The sequence below is a fragment of the Pogona vitticeps genome, chromosome 12 (genome assembly GCF_051106095.1).
Source record: "Pogona vitticeps strain Pit_001003342236 chromosome 12, PviZW2.1, whole genome shotgun sequence".
Lineage (NCBI taxonomy): Eukaryota > Metazoa > Chordata > Lepidosauria > Squamata > Agamidae > Pogona > Pogona vitticeps.
Genome location: NC_135794.1, coordinates 794,692 through 817,826, shown reverse-complemented (window position 1 = coordinate 817,826; position 23,135 = coordinate 794,692). Strand labels below are relative to the sequence as shown.

Here is a 23,135-nt window from a genome sequence, read left to right as displayed (position 1 = left end):
GATCTTCTTCTGAACTCCTGCGCCCGCAGGTGAGAAGCCGGCGCTGGCCCCCTCTTGATGGTGGCCTCCTTCTGTCTTTCGGCAGGCACCCTGAAGCGAAGGAGACCGCCCCAAACGGCCCAGCCGCCGCCTCGCCAGAGGCCCCGAGAGAGTTACCAGATGGGACACATGAGACGTTAAGTGCTGGTTTTTTGCCTTGGTTCTTCCTAGTGCCTACCGTGGGAAAATTTCGCTCCAAAGAAAACCTATCTTAAGTCATTGTCCCTGGTCTTAACTTTCAACTAGAACGCAAGCAGCAGAAGAGAAGAGGCAAGACCGGGGAGGGTGTGTGTGTGTGTGTCTTGGCTCAAGTGGAGAGATTCAGCCGTGGCCTTTCCCGGCCCCCGAGGAGAGGCTTTCGGGCCTGGAAGCAGGTGGCCGTCCGTGCGGCGTTTTCCACCACCACCACCTCCTCCTCCTCCTCCTCCGGTTCTTTGTGGTTGCCTTTTCTTCACGTGCAGGCAAACGCTGGCCTTTGCGAAACGTTCTCCTCGCCCCATTTCAAGCTAACTCTTTTTCAACTGTCGAGGCTAGGAAGCTGGACCGCCGCTCGCCCCAGGAGCCATTCCTTTTGGCCAGTGTACATAAAAGGGTCACAGGCAGGCCTTGTATTTCTCATGTACACCTGTAACGTCTGTGTGCAGTTGTAAACCAGAAGAATTGCAATATGGATGTTTCTTTGTATTATAAACCTTCTTACGCTCTTAATGAGGAAATTATGGTTTAATTGACAAATACTCAGGATAACAGAGGTTGATGGTGTCCAGGATTCTGTAATGCTTTAATGCAAGAATTGTGAATCACATCAGATCCTTTTTTTTTAAAAAAAAATGTATGTACTCTTAAGTCAGAATTATTGGTAGTGCACGCTCTGAATGCAAGACACCCCCCCCCCCCCCGCCGGTTGCTCCTCCCGCCCGAGACCCGCTCAGACCCGCTGACCCAAGGAAGACCAGCTCATGAGACCTTCTCGCTGGGCCGGGCTCTTCCTTTTGCTTTCATGCCATTGCTGACCACCCCACCCCACCCACCTACCCACCCGCCTTTTGACATAAAATGTTGGACTTTGAAAGATTACCCGAAAGTACTTCCCAAAATGGGGGTGGGAGGAGAGGGGGGAGGACACCGTTGCCTTTTATTATCTTAAATGATCGTGTGTGTTTTTTTCCCCTGTGTTTTCTTAGTAAGATAAATCTGTGCTATATTTTTCTCAGAAGATTACAGGTGTACTCTGGTAGTCTTAATATGTGGCGATTAGGTTCCAAAATCTGACAGATTTGGAAGACCAGAAAAATTCTTTTTGTTTTTTTTGTTTTGTTTTGTTTTTTTAATTTAACAAATGTTTTGGTAATTCTTCTGCACGATACTGTTTTTAAGGATAACCACTAGGAGGGAAGTAGCTACTGTAGCTGTGTTAATGGCATAGGCTGGCGGAAGGTCTGTGGAAGGCACTTAGGGGAGTAGAGAAGCTGAAACAGCACAACAGCCCATAATTTTTTTTCCTATTACAAGTTGTATATATAATTGGCTTTTTTTAAAAATGAAGAAGAAGAAGGAACAAAAGCAATGCGTAACGTTGTGATGCAGGAAGTGGAGGAGAGTATTATTCTGGCTTGTGAGACACGGCTTCTGTTTGTTCCAAGCTCAAGGCTAATTGCAAACAACTGGCTGAAAGGGGGGAAAAAGGAAAAAGAGTTTTCTGGTTTGCTTAGGAATCAAATTTTATTAAGGGTTTGGCCAGGGTGGTTTTTATTTTCTCTTCTTTTCAGTTTATGTTTTCCAAGAGTACAAGGTTTACACACGCATTCTCATAATGTGACGCAAGCCAGCAAGGCCAAAAATGTTAAAAGAATATAACGGGATCTTTTCCTTGTAAAACTTGTACAGTATGTGGTGACTTTTTTCAAAATGCAGCTTTTTTGTACATGGTTTAAAAGACAGATTTTGTACATGAAAATCCCCTAGACCAATAGACTCTCAACAATTCTGAAGGATCTTAAAACTAGTTAGAAATCTCTGTAGTTGCTTTTAAATCAATTTAAAACACACTTGGGGGTTCTATTTTTGTTTTGTTTTTTGACTCTCTTCAGAATGTGCAAAGACTGGAAGCTGGGTTTGCATTTCTACAATGATGACTTTTGCTCTGCAAAGAGTTCCTAGTAACTTCTCGAGTGTGGTAGATCTTGGAACATGTAAATTCTTTGCTCATAATGTTATCCTGTGGCTAGGGTTTTTGGCCGAAAGCTGGCTACCCTGTTTTAATTTTGGGTCTAAATTTAATGTTTTCTGCAAAGAGAAAAAAAATGCACTGAACTCTCCACTACAAGTCAAGATGTGGTCAAAATAAAACTATCAAGGCAAATTGCGATCTAATACTACTGTCAGTTTTATGTCCACTGTGTTTTATACAGTATCCTTTTTGTTCACTTTGGAAATTTTTACTAAAAGTTGCAAAAAAAAAAAGTATTGTGCAAACAGATGTAAGGTTTTTGAAACTTGAAATGCATTAATAAATAGACCTGACGAAATTAGCCTGGGGAGTGACTTGTTTCTCAAACAGTCAAAGGTTCGGCTTTCTGGCGGCTTTAAAAGAAGCTGGCTTTGTTTCGTGTGAATTCCCACTTTAGCGGAACATGCAGGGGCAATGCGCTTTTCCGACAAACGCTTTGTCGCTTGTCCACCTGTGCTTTCTCGGGCAGGGGGAGCCTGGGAGTGCCCTGTGTGGCTTCTGTCTGCTGTTCAGGTTGCTGTTGAACATGCGCACGTAATAAATAGGTCTGCGAGTCAGGATCAACCCCCACCCCACCCCACCCTGGTCTATATAGCTGTGAAGAATGTCTTCAAAGCTTGAAGAACAGAGTGTGAAGAAACTGAAGGCAAAATTAGTTCGAGACATCAGGTCTCATTATTATAGGGCTGTTCTGTATTTCATGGCCTTCTCTTTTGGTTTTTTAAACTGAGATGCCATTTTCAGCACGGTCACTGGAAAGAATAGCAAGTCACAGTAAAAGTGTTCCGTCTGAGAGCTCTTGAATGTATCTGTGCGGTAGGAAGCAACATACTCAGAAAAGATGTGTACAGCTGCACACATACCCCTGTCTGGAGAGGAGCAAACTCCAGATTTTCCCCTGCACTGGAAAAGACCTCTTTAAGAAGGGATCGTTAGTAAACCTGGTTTCCAAATATTCTTTGCTATCCTTCTTTTAAATGTCTCTCAAAGTACGTTTTTCTAATGAATAATGTATACAGATGCTTTAGCAAAACACCCAAACGGCTGGATAAAGAGGAAGCAGTGCTTGTTTGCCTCGTTAAGAGGGTGAGTGAATAGAGACGACAAAGCAGCTTGGATTTTTTTTTAAAAAAAATGTTTTAAAGTAATGATGTATTTTTCAAATGCAGGCATGGCTGTAAAGAAAGAATTCCAGAGGACTCTTCAGTATTTTTACAGGCCTTGTTAAAAGTACATATAAAACCCTGCCAGCTTTGCAGTTATTTCTTAACATCTCAGAAAATTTGGCAAGAACGCCGTCAACGCTTGGCGGGGATGTCTCCGCTCCGCACGGTAACAAAGAAGAGTGAGAGGCCTCTCATCAGTTGAGATGCATTCACCCCTCAGGGGCCGATGGGTTTTGTAGTGCACATCAGCATCACCACTGCCTAGTGTTAGGACCACATCTACCCCCAACTGGGATGATGGTTTTCTGTTCCTGCTTTTTCCGACCACCACTTCTTCTGACACCTGACGGAGAGTCTTGTGACCCTGAAAACTTGCACACTACGGGTTCTCTCTCTCTTTTGGGTTGATCTACTTAACAGGATTTCCCTAATTGGGGAGTTTAGCTTTTGGACTCTGTTTAAGGGTGCGCACGGCTGCCTGTGCTTGCTCTGTTTTTAGGACTGTTTCTACAGAAGGCCCTTTGGATCCTGTCCAGCTAAGCCCCCAGGGTTCGACCCTATGAATGGTGCAGGGTCAGGCCATGAAGCAAAACCTCAGCTTGGAAAAGTGACTTTTCCAGGCTGCGCTTCCTGGAACCTTGCCCCCCCCCCCCCCCGCACGGCTGTCCTTCACCTGTACCTGTGCCAGGCACAGCAGGGAAAGGAGGAAGCGACCCTTCAATGCCTAGATTCACAGCTGAACTTTACAATAATGGGGGAATAGCAGTTGTTTTCTCTTTACCCGTCTCCGTGGGGGCAGAAGGGTTTGAAGAACTGGCCTGTACTGTATGTTTTCCTGTTCATTTCCCCTGCCTTTTGCAACACTTTGCCCAAGGAATGGTTCTGGTGAACCTGAAGCATGCACACAGATCCATGCCTTTTTTTTTCTTTGAGGGGCAGAGATGCGGCTTAATAAAGTCACAACTATAATACAGATTTTGCACTTCAGCAAAGCTACCTCTGGTGTTCTGTACTGTTTCCCTCTTTAGAGGTTTAGGAGGTCCAGTCCTGGGATACCAGGTTATTGATCATAGACTTCTATGTTTCTAGAAAGAAAACCACATGTAAATAAGCATCTGCGGGTGGTTTGCGTTGATTCTATTACCAGGTTCTCTAGAACGTTGTAGACGGTGTTTTGTAACCACTGCAGTATATCTTCTGCTTCAGGTTGCATAAAAATATTAATTCATGCAAGTACCACGTGCCTTGAAAGCTGGGAAGTATTCTTTTATTATTGCTATCTTGATTTCCGAATCTCTCAGTGCTCAGAGTTCTGATAATTCAACTGTACCATTGCATAACAGTTTGTTGTAAACAAATTTCGTAGGCTTAAAAAAGTGTTAAAAAAAAAAGAGCAGCATATTCACCTAGAGGGAAGTTTCATTTGATTTTATATTGATTTTATTTACCGCTTATTGTTAATGCTTATTATCGTTACCATCCCATTCAAGACCCAGAGGTTCTTGGACTACAACTCCCAGAAGCCTTCACCACTTGTTGTGCTGGCCAGGATTTCTGGGAGTTGCAGCCCAAGAACATCTGGGGACCTAAGGTTGGGAACCACTGCAGTAGAGATTGCTGGACTAGAACTCCCATCAGCACTACCCAGCATACCCAACGGTGAGGATAATGGGCACTGTTGTCCACCCATCGTTGACTACCCTGTTCTGTTATCCTCTCCAGAAGGATTTGTGGCTGGAGCAGTATATGCTTTACATACTGCTCCAGCGACAGGCGGCTCAGCAAACCATCCCCGTCTAGCACAACTGATCCAGAGAGGAGGTGAAAAATCCATCCACCCAGTGAGGCTTTCTAAAGAGTTGACCAAGCTTGAAAATCTTTCGAACATCAACCCTTCATTAATTTAGTCAATAACGACAAACCCATGCTCGACATCCTTCTATAAAATGTGTATTTTGGTTGACTTCACCGCTCTTTTAATCAACGTCATCCTTTTCTTAGAGAAATGGAGCCCATTGTATTTCCAGATCCCTTGTGGTTTTTGCAAATGTTCTTTTCCCTCAAATGTGTGTGCGAACAAATAAAAACACAAAAGTTCTTTTTAAAAGAAAAGGTTAGGCCTGGAAGCACTTCTTGAGCAGCGGCACCCGTTCTTCTCCTGGGGTCTTGCTTATTGGTATGCTTGCCCAGCGCTCTTAGTAGCTAATTTCGCATCTCACAAACATTTTCTCCTGGCCCGGATAAAGGTGGAGGTTGTCAACATTTTGAGAACAGAATGTCATTCTAGACAGAAGAAAAGGAAAAGGTGAGAAAAATTCTTCCATTGATACTAAATAATGAGCGAAGTGCCGCTTGTTTCTGAAAGGTGACATGCAGTGTTAACGCTGCAATCTAAAATGGGCATTGTTTAAAAAAAAACACCTAAAAACTGCTCATTAGAATGCTCTCAGCCTTGTGGAAAGCAAATGCCTGCCCAAGCAACCTTTTTTTTGCTTCATTACATGGACCATGGGCTGAAGAGTAGGAGCCAGGTGGGCAGAGGGGCGTTGCCCAATAAACACACCTGTCTCTTCCAGACAAGGCTAAATTTGCTGTAAAGAAACTGGACTCTACTACTGGTTTCAGTGTTTTTCCTGCCACCCGGATGATGCACGGTTTGTATAGCAGTACAGGCAGTGACTTTTTCTGCCCTTTCCCAGGTTCTCCTGAAGTGATAAGAGTTTTTGCTTGTTTGTTCCAAGGGCGGAGTGTAGCGCTATGGCACTTTTGGTGGGAAGCCGTTTCTGCGACGTAGGCTTCCCGTGCAAAACTTTCAATTCGTTCTAACATTTGTTTAAAAAAATTTAAAGAAAAAAAAAACTGGCTCCCAAAGCAAATTTCAAGGGGGGGGGAAGTGGCTCACTAAAAGAAATTGAAAGGATTCCCAGAGCTTTTAAAAGTTTCAGTTTTTTGCAGAGCAGCCTGGGGGCGTGTGCCAGGAAGCTCTGCCCCTTTGGGAACTGCTCTGTGAGCAAGGGGGTGACCCAAGTGAAGCAAAACGTCTGCCCCCCTCCTGAGCCTCCTAGGTGCCTAGCAGTGTTCTTGAACTTTTGGGAGAACTTGGGAAAGTTTCAGAACTGCATTTCCCAGGTTTCTTGATCCCACTTACTTCTGTTGGGTTTCCCCAGCCTTGACTCGTATTGTCTTTATAACCAGTCCTGGTCGGCGGTCTCCCTTGGTCCACGGAATGATGGTTTGGACGGTGTTCCAGATGTTTTCCCAAATCGCAATCCCTTCCCATTTCAATTTGATCATCATCAGCTCACCGATGTCAGTATCCAGAGGAACAAGGAAAGTATAGGTTTTATTTCCAGTGATGCCTTCAACTCTAGGGGCGAGAAGGAGGCAGGAAATGGGTCAGAATGGCTGCTGGGACTTCCATGCTTACAAGCACACCACCGTATGCATTCCTTGGGTTTCTCTGTTTCTTTTCCATTTGACTTCTTGCAAAATACCAAACGGAGAGCAGTAAATATATAACCAGTCTGCATGTAACATATATGTCTTGTGTATAAAAACAGTGGCGACCCTCTGTAAGCAAGCAATGCTCAAAAAGTAACACTGGTAAGTAAACAAACATAGTTTGTTTGCTAAAATGCCAAGTTAAGGGAAATGGGAAGTGTGCCAGATTTAGAGAAAAGCCCCAAATATCACAGAATTCCAGTTTCCTTCTTTGTTTCATGGGAAGTAAGGGAAAGTAAGTTCATAGGGGCCACCCCACCCACCAAGGGTCTTGTTGCCATCCAGGCAAAGCGAGAGGAAACTGAAACCAGGATGGTCCAGTGTCAAGCAGGGCAAATATTCTTCTGTGCTGTTGTCATAGCACATTTCTTGGGTCATCCGAAGAGCAAGCCGGTGCCCAGCCTAACCGAATCAGTTTCTTGCAAAGCCATTACAGGGCCAACTGTAATGGCTTCGCAAGAAACAGAACCGACAGCCGGCCGGCTGTGCAGAGCAGGAGCTACAGTCCTGGCTGTTTGTACTCCTGACCTCAGTCTGCATTGTCACGCATGGGCAAGTCATGGGTCTGAGCCTTATGTGGAACTCACAAAGTAATGGAGAGGTTCTCAATGTCATCCGTGCTGCCTGTCAGAGAAATGGTGAAGGTTGGGTCAATTCGCTTCAGTTGGAATTCGTTGATGAAATGGATCTTGAACTGGTAGTGATAAACTGTGAAGGAGACAACATGGTAAGAACATGAAATGCACCCTGGGACGCAGGAGCCTCTTCTTCCCTATCCTCAGTTTCCCCGCTCACAGACACTACATTTTTCATGCATGCCAAAGCTTAAGATATTTTGCGAAACTACACATGCATAATAAAGTGATGCAGGTATGTATTCCCCCCACCCCGCTTTAGTATTTTTCAACTGGTTTGCTTCAACTAGTTAGTAATTCCCAGAATGTCTCAGCCAGCATGTTGTCCATAAAAATAAACTTTTCGAAGCTTTGCATTTTTGGGGTGGGTGAGACAGGCATGTCAAACAAGGAAGGTTCTCCCTAGAGTCGCATGCCTTGTACGGATTTTGCTAGCTTTTCAGTGCCAGTTGACGACAAGATTATTCTCCCCAACCTTTCAGGGATGGTTCGTTTTGTTCTGCCTCTTTTTGTCTTTTCTGGTTCATTCCACTGTAATTTCAGTATTTTGTGATTTTTTTATATATTTTCCTGTTTTCATATTGAAATTGAGTGTTTTTTTTTAATTCCTGTGCTTTCTGAAAATAGCCAGGCAGACAAATGGATTTGTAAGCGAAAGCTGAGAAATGAATCAAAGATGCATCCTCTAAATGATCATCTGTGGTGTATCTCCCTTCTTCCTTCCTCGGTAACCTTCTTCGATACTGGAACGCGTATGAAACATCAGCTATACAATAAATACTTATCCAACAGTCATGTCGTTAATTAAGTGGTCGACGCTATTCCTGTTTATTATGAAAGAGAACGGTCTAGTGGATTGTGCCCAACACGCTTGGCTTTGCAATCCTTCCCTTGAATGTATGGAAAATTCAAATGCATGTCCATGTTGCGAGCCTTTGTGTGCTCCCTCTTATCCTCCCTTTGCTGTTTTTTGATTCTTGCTCGGGCTTCTCACGCGGCCTTCTGCAACATTTTAAAGGAACGCAACTCCAGATCATTTGATAGGGGCCGAAGAATAGCCACACTGTTCTTTTCCAGCGGCTGTTATGAAAGGCGACTCTTGTTCTCCGCGTTGACCTTTTGAGGACTTTAAAGGTCTTTTCTTTCAATGGTGGCATCGCCAGGCCCAGCTAACGGAGCTGGCAGTGGGTGCCTCGTGAGAGGAGCAAGAGCGGGCACAGTGGGGCACTGGGAGAGTGGGTGAAGGGCACCAGAAACCGACCTGGAAACAAGGACGCGGTCGTGACTCGAATCTCACCTCCGCCGAGCCCGTAGACAAGCTGCTAATGGATTCTTCTTCCGCTTCCCCATCAATAACTTGTGCACAATAATACTCCCCCTTTTTAGACCCGGGAATGACATTTAGGAGACAGTAACGTGTACGTCCAGCGAGAAAAAGAATAATGTTCTGAACCACACGGGGACATGCCTGGTCTTGTTTGATTTTGGAAGCCTTACCAAGGTTAGAGTTTGGTGGGAGACCATCCGGACCTCCAGGTGGGGCAGGAAATGGATTGTGCCTCCATGGTTGCCAGTCCGAGGCAACGACGGTGGTGTTTGTAAAGCCTCAACTAGTCTTCGTTTAGAAAGAGAAAGCAGTTCTGAACCGAGGGTGCAACTCCGTAAAAGACAGCTCCAGATGTTCCCATGTTTCCTTCCATAAAAGCAATGAAGCCGAGAATGCCAGAACCAGGATGTCTTTTCCCTAAAAAAAAACTCCTCTCTGGCCTTGAAGATCTATAGATGGCACCTCAAGTGTGCCCTGGGCCACCACCCTGGGCCGGTCCATGTGATGATGAAAGTCTGGCTGCCCAGGCAGCTGTACATTTGTGACTTTGCACAATTATTTTTTGGGGTGGGGGGAGAGAATATTCTTGGCACTCCAGGAAGTACCAGGTGGATGCCTCCCACACCTCCTGGACTGAATCATTGCTGGAGAAGGAAGGAACAGGAGTTGATGCTGCTCTGGGTTGTGTGGGACCTTGTTATCCCTCTTAAGGTAGAACCCATGCACGCCCTGCCTACCTTGATAAGCACATGGAAGCCATTATGATAATGCACCAAAGTAAGGCCAGATCTGGGTGGGCTGAGCAGCCTTTTAAACAATGGGTTCACCTGCCCCAAGTCCCAAGGCGTGTTTTGGGAAGCCCAGTGGCCACAGCGTTCTCTTGCCCCCCTCCCTCTCCTCCCTCCCTCCCTCCCACCCACCAACCTTTGAACGGTGCCTGGGGCTGGGTCTGCAGGAACAGCCGCCGGCTTTCAGGGACTCTTGCCTTCCGGATGTGGTAGCCCAGGGTGTTGCACCTGTTTGCCCGGCAGTTGAGGCAACGGCCCTTGTCGAAGGTCTGCATGTCTTTGCAGAAGTAGCCCATCATCTGCCTGTCCTCGTGTTGCAAGGAGTCGATAAACAGGTGGACGGACCGTTCATGGGCACATTTCACCATCTGGGCAAGCCCTGCGGAGAGAACAGAGGCATCCCCACAGCTAAGCGGACGGTCAGGGCTTGGTGGAGATGAAGCGGGCTGCAGCCGTCTCCTGAGCTCTTCTCCCTGGCAGTTCCTAGGTGTCTTCCGAGGGGCCCCTCCGGACAGCAGACACCTTGGAAACAGATCTGGCCATCCTTACAGAGCTTGGAAAAGGGTGTGGGTTTTTTTTGGGGGGGGGAGAGGGTTACACTTTCCAGAATTCCCCAGCCAGCACAGCCGCTAACCAGTCTGGCTTGGGATTTCTGGCCGCTGTAGTTCAAACAAGTAACTTTCCCCAGGTCCTTGTTGATGTCACGGAGGGCCAGGCATAGACCAAAGGATGTTTCCCACCACCTCCCACCGTCCGCCCTCCTCACCTGTGATTCCATACTGTACAATGTGGTTGTAAACGTGCATGATGTGGCAGCCAGGCTGGAAAGTCCCGCCGTTGGGGTAGAAGTCAAAGTGAGCCACCGGCTGCTTGATCCCCACGCTGAGGCCCATTTGCTGCTGGGTGAAGGTGTGGATCGCGTCTACGAAACTGGCGTCGTCCGGCGATAAACGGTCTGTCGGGGACATGCCTTCAAAGAGAGGGCCGGCGGGATCGAGGCCTGGATGAAACGGAAAACGTGGCTGGTGAACAGACTGGCCACAGACGACTCAGCATTGCTCCAGAAGGGAAGGAAGAACAGGGCAAGGAACGGAGCAGGATCCATGCTGGCTAAGGTGGCCTGAGCTGAGAATAATTCAGAGCTTGTGGCTTCAATCCAACCTTCCGTCCCACGGAGGATCTAAAGGCCCGGAGCCAAAACCAAGATCTCTACCTACTCCCCAAATGTGGCGGCAGGCCGTCCTTTCTGCGGAGGGCCTTCTAGAGATTGGGGGGGTCACCCACACCCCCTCTGAAAACAAGGGGACTCCGAGAAGAGCTTCAGAAGGCCACCTTGCCGCCCTCCGTCCTCTGCATGGCACCCCCTTCTCTGCGTTGGCTCTGCGTGGTCGTAGGATTCTGGGTTCGGACAATCCGATTCTTTCTGAATCCCCGACTTTCAGATTTCCTGCTCACGAATCCATTTTTCTCTCACCTGTGATCCTGCCAATCTTCTTTGCGCCTCCAATCAAGCTGCCCGCAAATCCCGCGACGTGGGCGCCTAGGCTGTAGCCAATGAGGTGCGCGTTGTCTCTGGAAAACTGGACCGATTCCTGGAAGACAGCCGTGGCCGTGGCGTGAGGGTTGTTTCCGGGAAGGGGAAGAGCAGAATTGGGAAATGAAGGCAAGGAGGTGTGGAAGCCGTCTGTAACCGGGCAAGGGTCAGGGTGATGCCTGGGGGCCTCTGGCATCCGACGCAGGAAGCGGTCTGGTGTCTAGTCAGGCCGCTGTCCCACCTGTGCTGATATGGCCAGCTCTGACCAGGAGATGTGGCTCTCCAGGATTCTTTCCTCGCCCTCCACCTTGACCTTCTACGCCCTGCTAGTGGCCTCCCCTCAAAGCATCGTGGCCCAGGTCCTCCGCCTTGCTAGCCTTTTGAGATGGGCATGTTCTGGACGGCCCACGGAACCCGACTTTCCGCTCTGTTCGGATTGTCCTTATTCCCAGGCAGAAACGGGTTCTCGCTCCCATCAGGGTAGAGACGAGGGTCTCGCCTGCCTTCCTGACGGACATGAAGAGCCCAGAGGGAGCTGGGGAGGCCCTTCTCACCCAAGCAGATGGCTGTGGGGACAGCAGTCCCTCCATGGGTGACCAAGGCATTTGTTGGAAAGGAGGGCTAGGCTGATGAACGGGTTGGCCCAGGAATGCATCAGACGAGTGATGGACACTGGACCAGAAACTTGGGGAATGTCTCTCCCTGGCCTACCTCTCCCCCCGGCAGACCTTCACCGGCCCGGCCCCCCTTCCAGTGTGCTCACCTCCAGCCATTCCAGGAACTGGGCAATCTCCTGGCCGATGTGCCGCGTATTCTGCACGGCGGTGGCATAATGTGCATGCGCAAGCGTGAGCCAGTCGGTGATAAGGACGTTGCTGTGAGGGAGTCGGGACTTCAGGGCTTCTGCCAACTTCCAGATCCAGCTTTCGAGCCTTCCCTCCACCTGCGGGCAAGGAAGGAAAACCCATTTGGTGAAATGGCCCTGGGGGGACCCTTTGTTACGGAACCCCAGAGAGAGAGAGAGACCAGGCGGCAGCCCAGCCGGAAAGGGGCTGATGACCAGCCAGTCTGTCCAGGTTCTCTTTGTAACCTCCAAACAAAAGCAGAATTATTTTTTTAAAAAGCACTTTTAAGTAATTAATAGTAAGACAAAACCAATAATAAGCAAAATAGAGATTCAACCAGTCTAAAGGCAAGGGGGAAATTAAAAGGGAGGGGAAAAGGGAAGAAAGCATAGATAAAGAAGTCACTGGAGGGTGATTGATCGATAGGATTGGCAGGTTTTCTGTGCCTGACATGACCGGCGGTGGGCACCTCTCTTTCCAGTGATGCCAGATCCGGTTCATTGCACTTGTCTGGCTACACTGGCCTGTGGTGAATCTCCAAGAAGCAGGTGTGCCCATTGGCAGCTGTTGCTTTCCCTTAGTTAGGCAGAATAGCACGATCCATTTCCCTGTTCCATTCATCTCGGAGGCCTTGGGTGTCATAGTTATGAACTGACAGTAAAGAGCTGGAAAGAAATGGTGTAGGTTTCTTTTCTTGGACTGGTGCAGGAAACGTTTCCCATCTGCAGGAGACTCTGAAAAGGGTTGCATGGCAGCCAAGGAACGCTTGCACACGTACGTTGTCTTCGCTGCTATAAAAGACATCACATATCCATCTGTTCTCATAGTGTGAACAGCAGGAACTTTAAATTCCCAAGCCCTTAACATATTTTTGCAAGTGTGACACAATTCTATAGTTCTGATTTGGGATTAGATTTTAGCAAGAATTTTTCCTACATCGGTGGGGAAACGAGTCCATTGAAATTAAGAGGAACTGTGCGCAAGGCTCGGAACGTCCCAAGATTTTCCAAGCATCACCACTGAGCCCACCATGTGGTTAGACTGAGGCTCTCAAGTGTTTCTCCCTGTTCACTTAGGTGTGGTGTGTGGCAGTCCAACAGTATCTGCAGGCTGGCCTGGGTTTAAAAGGAACACCTCCCATTTGTGAAGCAGATGCAATGTGTGAATGAGGCAAAAAGGGGTGAGTTAGCCTGTAGGGACCCAGAGCCAAGCTCGGCTGTGGGTGGGTGCTGAGCGAGCCGGTGTCTTGGAGCCAGCAGGACATGCCCTGGCTTCCCCATCCTTGTAAAAGCCGAATCTGGAGGGGGCCCTTGTGTGGCCTGCCCACCTTCCTTTCTCCTGGATCGACAGACGCCCTCCCCCAGGAGGCCCGTCTGGCCCCGTCTTTGCTGTCCTTCCGCAAGCGGGCAAAGACCTTTCTTTTTGGGCAAACTTTCCCTGAGCGACTCGTTGCCTGAGTGGGGTTCTTAAATGGGCGGTTGTGAATGTGTTTTGTTGTTGCTTATGCTTTCTGTATGGAATTCGATCTTTTTTAAAAATATTTGTATACTCACTGTGGTTAGTTTTTATACTGTCCTTTAATTGATATAATCTGCCTCAGGTCCTTTTAAGGAGAAAGGTGGGGTGAAAATATTCTAAATAAAATAAAATACTCCACCCACAAGGCTGGGTCGATTGTCTCTCCCTCCCGGCTTCCACGAAAGAGGAAAGGAAGAGCATTAAGGCCCTTACCGACCACCCGTGGACGATCATCACCAGAGGAAGAGAGGCGTTGAAGCGACATTTCTCCAGCGTGGCCAGCTGGTAGGATTCGATCAGGCAGCCTTCTTCCACCGTGTTGGAGTACAGCAGGAATTTGGTCTCGGAGTGGGAGCGGCGGTCCGTCTTCCTCTGAACCGGCTGCAGTGGCGGCCCTGAAAAGAGACCCGGGGTCTGAAGCAGCTGCGAAGAGGAGGCAGAGGCTCGAAGCCACCGACTGGCCCACCAACGGCCCGTGGCTCGTTCATGCACCGGTTGCCGACGTGCATTCATCCTTCAGCAACCCGGACAAGCCCATGACGGCTGCGCCCGCCCGTCCAGCCTCTGCTCGGTGAGCAGTGCTGCGTTCCTCCGGAAAAGAAGACACCATTTATTTATTTAAAACACAGTCTCTCCCACTTTCCTCCTTAACAAGGAAGAAAGAAAGAGGACTTATTCCCCCACCCTCCCATCTGCATTCTTTCTGCTAAGGATGTTCGGCATGGTCTGTCCAAAAATCTCTCCGTATCTCAGGGGAAAGTGTTGAAAAGAACACAACGTAAAGGGTGTGCCCAGGGCACGGGCCCTTCCAAAGATCCGGTCACACATTTCAGGGAAAGGCATAACTACCTCCTGTCATTCCCCGCGTTTTCCCTCCAGGCACATAGTCCCTTTAGAGCTCCATGCTGAAGTCATCAGACTTGCAGGTAAGGAGCCCCTGCTGATCCCCTGATGACCAGCCAGCAAACAAAAGCAAGAGAATTTGCAACATGCAGCATACGGTGAGCTTTCTTGCTTCCGGACAACCAATCAGTGGCAGTGGCAGGATGATAGAACTGGTGCCAGGGCACGATTCCTGGATTTGCCTTCCTTCCAGCCCACCATTTACGTATCTAAAGACCTTAGGGTCAGTGAGGACCTGCAGGGTGAGATTCTGGAAGGACCCCCCCCCCATGCATTGCACAGGGTTGGCATGGGCTTTCCAGGGCACAATGGCGCCAGTGCTGTATTAGAGGAGGCCAGAGGGACTCCCTGCCTCCTACGTTCCAGCTCCCGTCCGGTCGCATCCGCACAAGTTATTAAATCAGGAAAGCCTCCGCCTGTCTCTCCCTGCCACCTATGTTTTTATTCCCTTGCATCTGTTAGAAACCTTGCTCGGCTGGAATGTTTTCATTGTGGTTTTGTTAGCCTCACATATTACAAAGCCGTGACTTATTGCTGAATTGCACCCAGCGATGTATATTCAGGGCTGAAAACAGCCACAGGAGATGCCGCTTCTGCAGATTGAGAGCCGGCCCTCTTTCTGCTCGGGGGCCCTTTATTTTTAGCCTCAGATCCTCAACCGCCGTGGTGTGGAATAAAACAAACAGGTGCACAATCATTGTTATGTACTCTCTTCCAGTGCTTTGTTTTTTTTACGTGTCCCACTTCCTTTCTTGTTCATTTTGCCGCAGCGTTGTGATTTAGTCCGACAGCCTGCCTTCTAATATAATAAAGCAGACACGTTTTTATTAGGTCTTCGGAAGGAGCACGTGGCCTGCATGTTTCATTCAGCCACGCTTTCCTCTCTCTCCAGCCGGGAGGGTGCTCGGACAATGGCAGGACCCCCTTCCTTAGAGCAGAGGCGGGAGGTTTTGAGAGAAGGGAAAAGCGAGGTCGAGGGCTCCCTCCGTCCGATGGACACCATGCTATGGTCCACTGGCAGATCTAGAGGTGCGCCAGTGTATAAAGGAAATTAAAAAGGTGAGGCAGGGAGGTCAGAAGGCCATGCAACGATCTTGTCATAGATTATGTTTCTTGCTTTTTGTCTTTAACAGGTTTCACTATTTACATTTTTTTTTTCTCCAAAAGAGAGAGAGAGAGAGAGGCGCGTAAAACCTCCCACTCCAAACCCAGGTCCAGCTCTTCAGCCTTAATGGATTCCTTAGCTGCTTGATCTGCAAGGGATCCAGTCTTCTGGGACCGGTGGCTCTCCCAGATCAAAGGTAGAGGCACCTGGTGGGTTCTGCGGCTCCTTGGCAAGCATTGATTCAAGTGACAAGAAAAGAGGCCACGAACAAGGGAGGACCTCCTCGGGGCAAGAGTTGCTCGGCCGCACAAGGACCTCCCTCCCTTGGACACAGTTGGCCGGCTGGCAGGGCTCCTCTAAGGGAGACCCGGAGCTGTTCCCCTCACCTCGGCCACTTCGCCAGGGGCCAGGGACTCAACATGGCGCAGCCTTCTGTTCTCGCCCGCCCTGGGAGCCAGGAAAGCAGCGCCTTTTCACACCCGGCTGGCTGGCGAGGCTCCTTCCAGGAAACCTGCTCCTGGAAAGGATGCCAAGAGCTGGAAAGAGGAGGAGGGAAGAGGGCTCTACATCGCCTGCGCCTGAGATTCCTTCGCCGCTTTGTCGATCCAGTGCACCCCTTGGCATCTTGGTCAGCCCGCTGTGTGTGGAAGGGGCTCCAGCCCGCTACCGCCAGCCCCCAAAAAGCCGCACCTCTCCGAGGCCTTGCGTGCCTTCGGGTCCTGCTGCCAGCACACCTCCTCCCGAAAAGCCGCCCCTTCGCTGCAAGAGGGGGGGAGGACGGAGTGGCCGAGTCGAGCTCGCCCCCTGCCTTGGCGCTGGGCACATGGGAGAAATGGCCCGCTTTTCCCAGCCTCGAAGGCCTGAAGGGCTGAAGCACCTCACGCGGTGCCCAAGGGCTGTCCAGGTGAATCGTTTTGGAAACGTGGCAGGTCTGTGGAGCAGAAGAAGTCAGGGCCCAGAACGGGCCTGTCAAAACCCTCTTTAATGCCATTGTGCCAAAGAAGACAGCCCCTTCTTTCTGGGCCTCGGCCGGAGGAATTGGAAGGCCGGTCTGTTCACATGAAAGAACTTCCAGAATGGTGCCTCTCTCCCTCTCTCTCCGTGCTTCTAATCCGCTGGCCCTACTCGAGCACCAGGGCTGAGAAAAGTTTGCTTTGGGGACTACACCTCCTGGAATACCTCCTGACTGAATGGTCACTGGCCCTTTGAACTAGGCAGTCCAGAGACTGAATGGTTCAAACTGGTAACATCTCCAAAGCTCTGCTGGGCACCGAATGAGCCGGGACATTAATCTCAGCCACTGGCTCCAAGAACCTGGGCCGAATGCAATGACTACACAACTGAGCACAAAGAATACCATCCTTCAAAGATAGTATCTCCTCAAAGGAATGCGGGAACAGGTCCCCTGCAGCGTCCTAGGCTCCAGATGTTTAGTCTCCAATGGACAGAACAAAAAACGGACATCAAACACAGAGGCCTCCCATGCGGACGCAGCCAGTGCTATGGCTAAGCAAGCATTTGCTGTTGTTGCCTGCAATAAGTGATGCTCTTGCGAACAAAGGGAGATTTTTTTCCCCCTGGAATCCGTTTCTTGTATCAAGGGTAGCGAGAGGGGCCATGTCCCCGCATGGCCTTTTGGGAGCAGTCTTTGCGGCTGATGGACCGAGACCTTAGCCGAGGGGGGAGCTCTCCGAAGCAACATCATCCTTTGTCCAGGGAGAGCTGGGCCCAATCCTGCCCCGGCTTCATTCCTACCCTGGTCAGGCGTCAGGGGGACCTGAGTGAATGCAGGCTCTCCGCACGTCGTTCACCGTTTCACCGGGCAAACCTTTCAGCAGTGAAACATAAGGTGCAGAACATTAACTCTGCTGAAGCGACGCCAAAGACGGCCTCCACATTTGCTTCTGTCCTTGCAGGGGAGCTTCTGCGCAGCTGATGCCGCGGAGGTAAGATTCCTCCAGTGAATCCAACAGGCCTCTCCAACAGCCCTATGAGGAAAGTGACCAGCCCAAGGTCACCCTGGGAGTTGCACGGCTCAGTTGGGGGCCACTTCAACCAAGACACCGTTCAGAGCTTTGACCACTATGCGACACTGCTGTCGCGCCTCTGGTCACCTAGTCTGTTGGCCCATTTTCTCCATCCCTGGGGCTGCTTCTGACTCTTAACTGTAAAGCGAAATGGATGGAGGCAGGAAGAAAAAGGATACTCCAAGTCTTCGCTAACGGTACCGTTTGTATTAATTCAGGAAGTGCCTACTGCTTATTTACTGCTGGGTTGTCGTTAAATCCCTTTATTCATAATTAACCAGGGTGACTACTTCACACATATTTCTAGCTAGCATTTCTTATTTGGAAGTTCTGAAATAATTGAATTTAGAGCCCGAAGACCAGGGGAGAAATTAAATCCCTCCATCCATAATTAACCAAGGTGAATATTTCATGCACTCTGTCTAGCTAGTATTTCTTATTTGCAGAGTTCGGAATAATTGAGTGGAAAGACCCAAAAGACCTAGAGGATGAGGAGGTAGACGGCAAATCCAGCCGGAGGGGAAACAATTCTGTACGTCTGCCTGGCTTGTGCAAGTGAGACCGGGCCTAGTATCACCAGGGTTGGGTTCTTAGGACCCTCACCGTTCAAAGCTCAGCACAATCACAGGCGAGGGGGATCCGATGAGGGCAGGCGGCTGTGCTATTTGCCCATCGCTGGAGCTCCCGAGGCTGTGACCGGAAGGCATTCCTGTTGAAAGTCCTTTGATTTTAGCCACAGGGGCTGAGGACATGTTCAAAGCAGTGAAAGGATCAGAAAAGCAGGCTTTGGCTACTGCTGGGGGTGGGGGTGGGGATTCCTTCTGTCTGTTATCCGGTACTCCAGTCAAGTTTCTTTTCATCTGCTGCTCTTTTAATCAGGATTCTTCCCCCCTCCCCAAGGGATTTAAGCAAAGAAATGCAAAAATTAATAATAAATAAAATAAAATCTTAAAAAAGAAAAACAGGTGTGCCATGAACTTCAATACACTTCAGTGCTGCTCAGTTACCTATAAGAGGGCCGTGGCTGTTCAGGAGGCGTTCACTGTTGGCCATGTGCTGAGAAAGGGTTACAGAATGGGGAAGAAACCTACCACCCCATTGCTCTTGCCTCATGCGACCCACATGTAGCCCAGGAGAAATCATCCCTTTGGGTGTTTACTTTGTCAAAAGTTAGGATTAACTCTTCCTCTCTCTTTGTCTGCATTTCTGTATTTCACTGGAAGCAGGAAGAGCTCGTTGGAGGAAGCTGGGCAGAGAAATGTCGGGAATAAGTATAAGGCATAATGGAAAGGTGAAATCACGGCAGAAAAATTGACAGTTTCTGTAGAGGTATGAATGGCCATCTTGGTAGGAACATCTCAAAAATAAACGTCAAGGGGAATCTCCTAATCTCTCCCTACGAGCTTTTTGGCAAAGTTTCTGCCAGTAAACCTGGAGCCGATTCCTCAGATGTTTTGTCGTAGAGCAAAACCGGCACCACAAAACCAAAGCAACAACAAAACCAAGGCTCTCTTCCCCCCTCTCCTTGCTTGTATTTATTTATTTATTTTATTACATTTATAGCCCGCCTATCTAGTCGAACGACCGCTCTAGGCAGCTTCCAACATATAGAACAACTTTTCTTCAGCGATCTTGCCCCCCCCCACCCCAGTCTCAGAAAATTGGACGGAAGGCCGACGTCGCCTCGGCCAGAAGCATCCAATTAACCCTCCTGGACGCCAGGGCAGCCAAACTGGACATCAGGACCTCTGTTGCTAAGCAAACACCGCTCTCTCTGCGGTGCCCGCCTGAGATCAAGGCACAGCCGGCTGGTAGGTTTGTGTCCAAAGTCCTCATTAAAACAGCCCTCGGGGAACACGGTGGAAAGAGCCCCCCCCCCCCGGCTCGGCTTTGGTCGACCCGGAGGGCCTGCTTTGTTCAAGGCTGTCTGCGGGGGGGGGGGGGGGGCGAAAAGCTTACGCTGAGGCCCAAGAGAGACAACGGGGGGGGGGGGTCATCAGACTGTCCACCAAAAGCCCCCGCCCCAAGGTCAACCTCAGCAAGGGATCTGCTGCAAAAAAATGTGACTTTGGGAAATCAGAGCCAGCACATCATTAGAAGCTCATCTCCCCAGAGTAATTAAAAAAAATCTGATTGTCCCCAAGATGATTTTGCTTTTAAAAAAAAATCTGGAGATAAGCACAGCTCCGTTTGCAAGTCTGCTTATGCTTTGAAGGAAGGGAGGGCCAAGGAGGAACCTTGTAAAAGCAGAGGAAAGACCTGTTTCGTGTTATGTGTCATTTGACCCCCGAGATGGAGGGAAAGAGGCTGTTGGTACAGACAGAGGCCACCCACCCAGAGTTGCAAGGATTGAATTGGGAGCCTCCCCACACCCCTAACCAATGGGGACAGGGGGGGGTTTCCTCTATATTGACAGGCTAAATCTATTTCAGAGAAGAGTTTTTTAGGGGGTGCCTTCCAAAGGTGGGTGGAGCCAAAGGCAAAAGAGGTGGGGCCAAAGGCAGCATCTTCTCCTTCCAGTTACTGAGCTTTGGAAGAGGCATTTCATTTTTTTAAGTGGGAGAAGGAGAGGGAAGGTTGTGGCCATCAGTGGGGGGGGGGGGACTCCACAGCCCAGATGTTCCCAACTCTTGCTCCGTCTTCTGCACAGACCTTAAACTGGACGTTTGCCCGAACCCTCAGCAAGGCTTCTGTCCCGGGATCTGCTGCTGGCCTCCCATTTCAGCCTTCTGTGGAAGGAGGGAAGGTGGTTTTTCTGCTCTTTTATGAGTGCAATTTTCCTTTTCCTGCTGACATTGTCTGCCAAGAAAATGCCTTTCGTGGAGAAAAACACTCGGCGGATCGTTAAGCACAAAGACTGTGGAGCACTACGAGAGCGAGGGGGCTTGTTTGCAGACCGGCGGAAAGCAGAGAAAATACCGTTTGAATGGAAAGAGCAGGCCATTGGCGCTGGCAGAGTACCAGAGGAAGGAATTTTCTTCCCGAGGATTTTTTTTTCTGCCAAGATGATTGCCCTGGAAATTATTCTCCAACCACTGGCATATTTGAACAGGTGGTAGTTTGCATTTTGTATAGGAACTGACATTATTATTCTACAAGGAGGAAGGAAAAGGCCTGCCGCTGTTTTGAAAGAAGACTCCTATCCTCTGGAAAACGTGGGCCTTGGGCAGATGAAAACACCAGGACCAAAAGGCACACCCAGAGAAATGTATTTCAACTGTTCTTACAACCTTCCCCCCCCACACACACACACATATCTGCTATGCTATCTGGACTTAGAACGTTGAAAAGAAGCCTTTGTTCACCTTCTGGGTATAATTCAGATGACACACATGCACGTTCTCCTTTTAGCTTGTTTTCACGATTATACCTTTTTTGTCCCACGAAGGAGCACTCTTTTACAAACAGATTTCTCTGAGCACATGCTTTGGCCATCACCGGTCTCCGGCAGATAAGCACCTATGGCCAGCCGAAGGTTCGCACAACCCGTTAAGAACAAAAGAACAGCATTGCTGGCGAAGCAACTTGAGATGCTGAAGTCTTCCTTCTAGCCCTTCACCCTTTGACCAAGAACTTGGAAGTGGTGTGGTTTGAGATTACAACTTCCAGAATTTCCCACAAAATGCTTTTCCAAGTTTGGGATGTGACATTTAAAAAATAAATAAATAGACATGGAAGACAGCGCAGCTGTAGGATGAGACAGTCTGAAAGGGAGAAGTTTTCCACTATACATTGCCCTTAGCACCACCACCCCCAACCCTCCTTCCAAGCTTATTCTCAATTTTGAGGCCAGAAACAGATAGCCCTTAATTACTGCTGGTGAGCAAGGTGGTCTTTCCAGTCTAGCTGTGGAGGAATTAAATCCTAAAGCCAATCACCAAACAAAACAAGCTAATTTGCAAATTGCAACATGTGAGAGAAGAGGATTCAAATGCTTTTGTCGCTTAAGGATTTTCCTCTTCTAATCACACGCTGTCTTTAACATCCTGTTTTTGGATTCTGCCTTCATCTCTGTTAGGTTTCCTGCAATTAATCCCATTTTGCAATAGCAAAGGAACAAGTGAGTTAAATTATAGCTGTTAAAAGGCTAAGGAATAATTTCACATCTTTTATGGTGTTACTGTTAAAAGGTTTGGTTAGTTTTACAGTTTTCACCAAGGATTTTCTGGCCTCATTAATTATTATGTATGTTTTGAACCTGAGACCAGTGGTTTGTAGCATTTTGCGGTGTGTGTGTTTAAGTAATGGGGGGGGGGGGAGAAATCATATATTGCTTACATTTGGAATATAAAATACTGATTTTAAAATAGTAGCTATAATTATAACTAATTTGGGGAAAGGTCTTAGGATTTTTAAACAGTAACTGAATGCTGTTAAAAGGTAACTTCCTAAGCTCTGGTCTTTGATTCAAAGCATGCTTCAGGCAGCATGAAAGAATTTTAAAAAGGGGCTGAACCGGAAACCAACATTAAATGCAATTTACCTACATACCAAAGAGGCGAATATTTGCAGAAAACTGCATCTCATTTCTCAGAAATAACACACATTACTCCACAGCCTCGACTTCTATATATCTTAGGAGGCAAATATCTGTTGCTAATCTGGCTGCTGGCAATCCCAGGGGTCAAGCCAGATAGAATCCCAGCAGTATTTTTTTAATAGAAAGTTCCAGGTCTCTGAGTGAGAGGGGGTGGTTGGTTGTGGGTGTCTCTCTTGGGGGGGGGTTAGGCCCCTAATGTGGTCAGGCGCAAGGGTGTCCCACAAACCACTGCACCACACAAAACCAAAGCACAGGACAAACCGTAGAAAGTTGGCGTGCTCACCTTTCTTCTTCCTGCTGTTTGGGTCCCCCAGAGTCAGGAAGCTGGAAATGAGCAGCAGAAATGAAATAATCAGAAGGCTTCTCATGGCTTCCCTCTTTTCACAGAAAGGAGAGAAGCAGGTGGCAAGTGGTGGAGGCAAAGGGAGAGAAGAAGTGGCCCTTGTTGATCATGGTGAGGACTAGCGGCTTGTTAACGATTAACTTTCAAAACGGAATCTGATCTTCTTCCTCTGTATCCCCAAAGAAAGATCAATGTGATCTGACTGCTCCAGATGTTTCATGGGGCATTTCCAGCCCCTCAAAAATCCAGGTTTGTACACATGACTGTTAGGGTTTCTTGCAACAGATTTCTTTAATTCACTTCAATTTTTTTTCATTCTGTGTAGATAAAAACAAGGTTGTTTGTGTTTTTATTTTTAATGAAATCCTGCTGAAGGTCACGGGTGGATCACTCTGTTTTCGTTGACCTTTGTCTGAAATATTGCAAAATTGGGTACATGAAATGAAAGCTAATTTGTTTAACACATGGGGGGGGTGAAGCTTACAGGAGAATACTGGTTTGGAAAGAACTGGGACTGCAGTTATAGAGTTGTGAAATTTGAATTCAGTGCCTGAAAACCACAGTAGAGGGTCAGAACCGTCTGGCGATTCTTCTTTTGAATTTCACACCGTTGAGTGGTAAATGCTTCCTCTCA

The 23,135-nt window shown here is 48.4% G+C and overlaps 2 protein-coding genes across 4 annotated transcripts in view; one reads left to right on the top strand and one right to left on the bottom strand.

Moving 5' to 3' along the window:
- The window catches only part of ADAM10 (ADAM metallopeptidase domain 10), a 32,554-nt gene extending 29,984 nt beyond the window's left edge, over nucleotides 1-2,570 (top strand). For all 3 annotated transcript variants that reach the window (XM_072981962.2, XM_072981961.2, XM_078381199.1), the window contains exon 16: nucleotides 86-2,570. In XM_072981962.2, coding sequence (XP_072838063.1) covers nucleotides 86-180 — 95 coding nt within the window. In that variant the 3' untranslated portion in view covers nucleotides 181-2,570. The remainder of the gene's footprint in view (nucleotides 1-85) is intronic.
- On the bottom strand, nucleotides 1,786-22,629 carry LIPC (lipase C, hepatic type). Its single transcript, XM_020784853.3, has 9 exons — nucleotides 22,442-22,629; nucleotides 13,797-13,978; nucleotides 11,984-12,163; nucleotides 11,161-11,278; nucleotides 10,453-10,686; nucleotides 9,823-10,065; nucleotides 7,524-7,644; nucleotides 6,584-6,802; nucleotides 1,786-5,718 (listed from the first exon to the last, which is right to left on the bottom strand). Exons 1-9 carry the CDS (start codon nucleotides 22,524-22,526, stop codon nucleotides 5,631-5,633), a joined length of 1,470 nt encoding a protein of 489 aa, XP_020640512.3. The 5' UTR covers nucleotides 22,527-22,629; the 3' UTR covers nucleotides 1,786-5,630.
- Nucleotides 22,630-23,135: the final 506 nt, after the last annotated feature.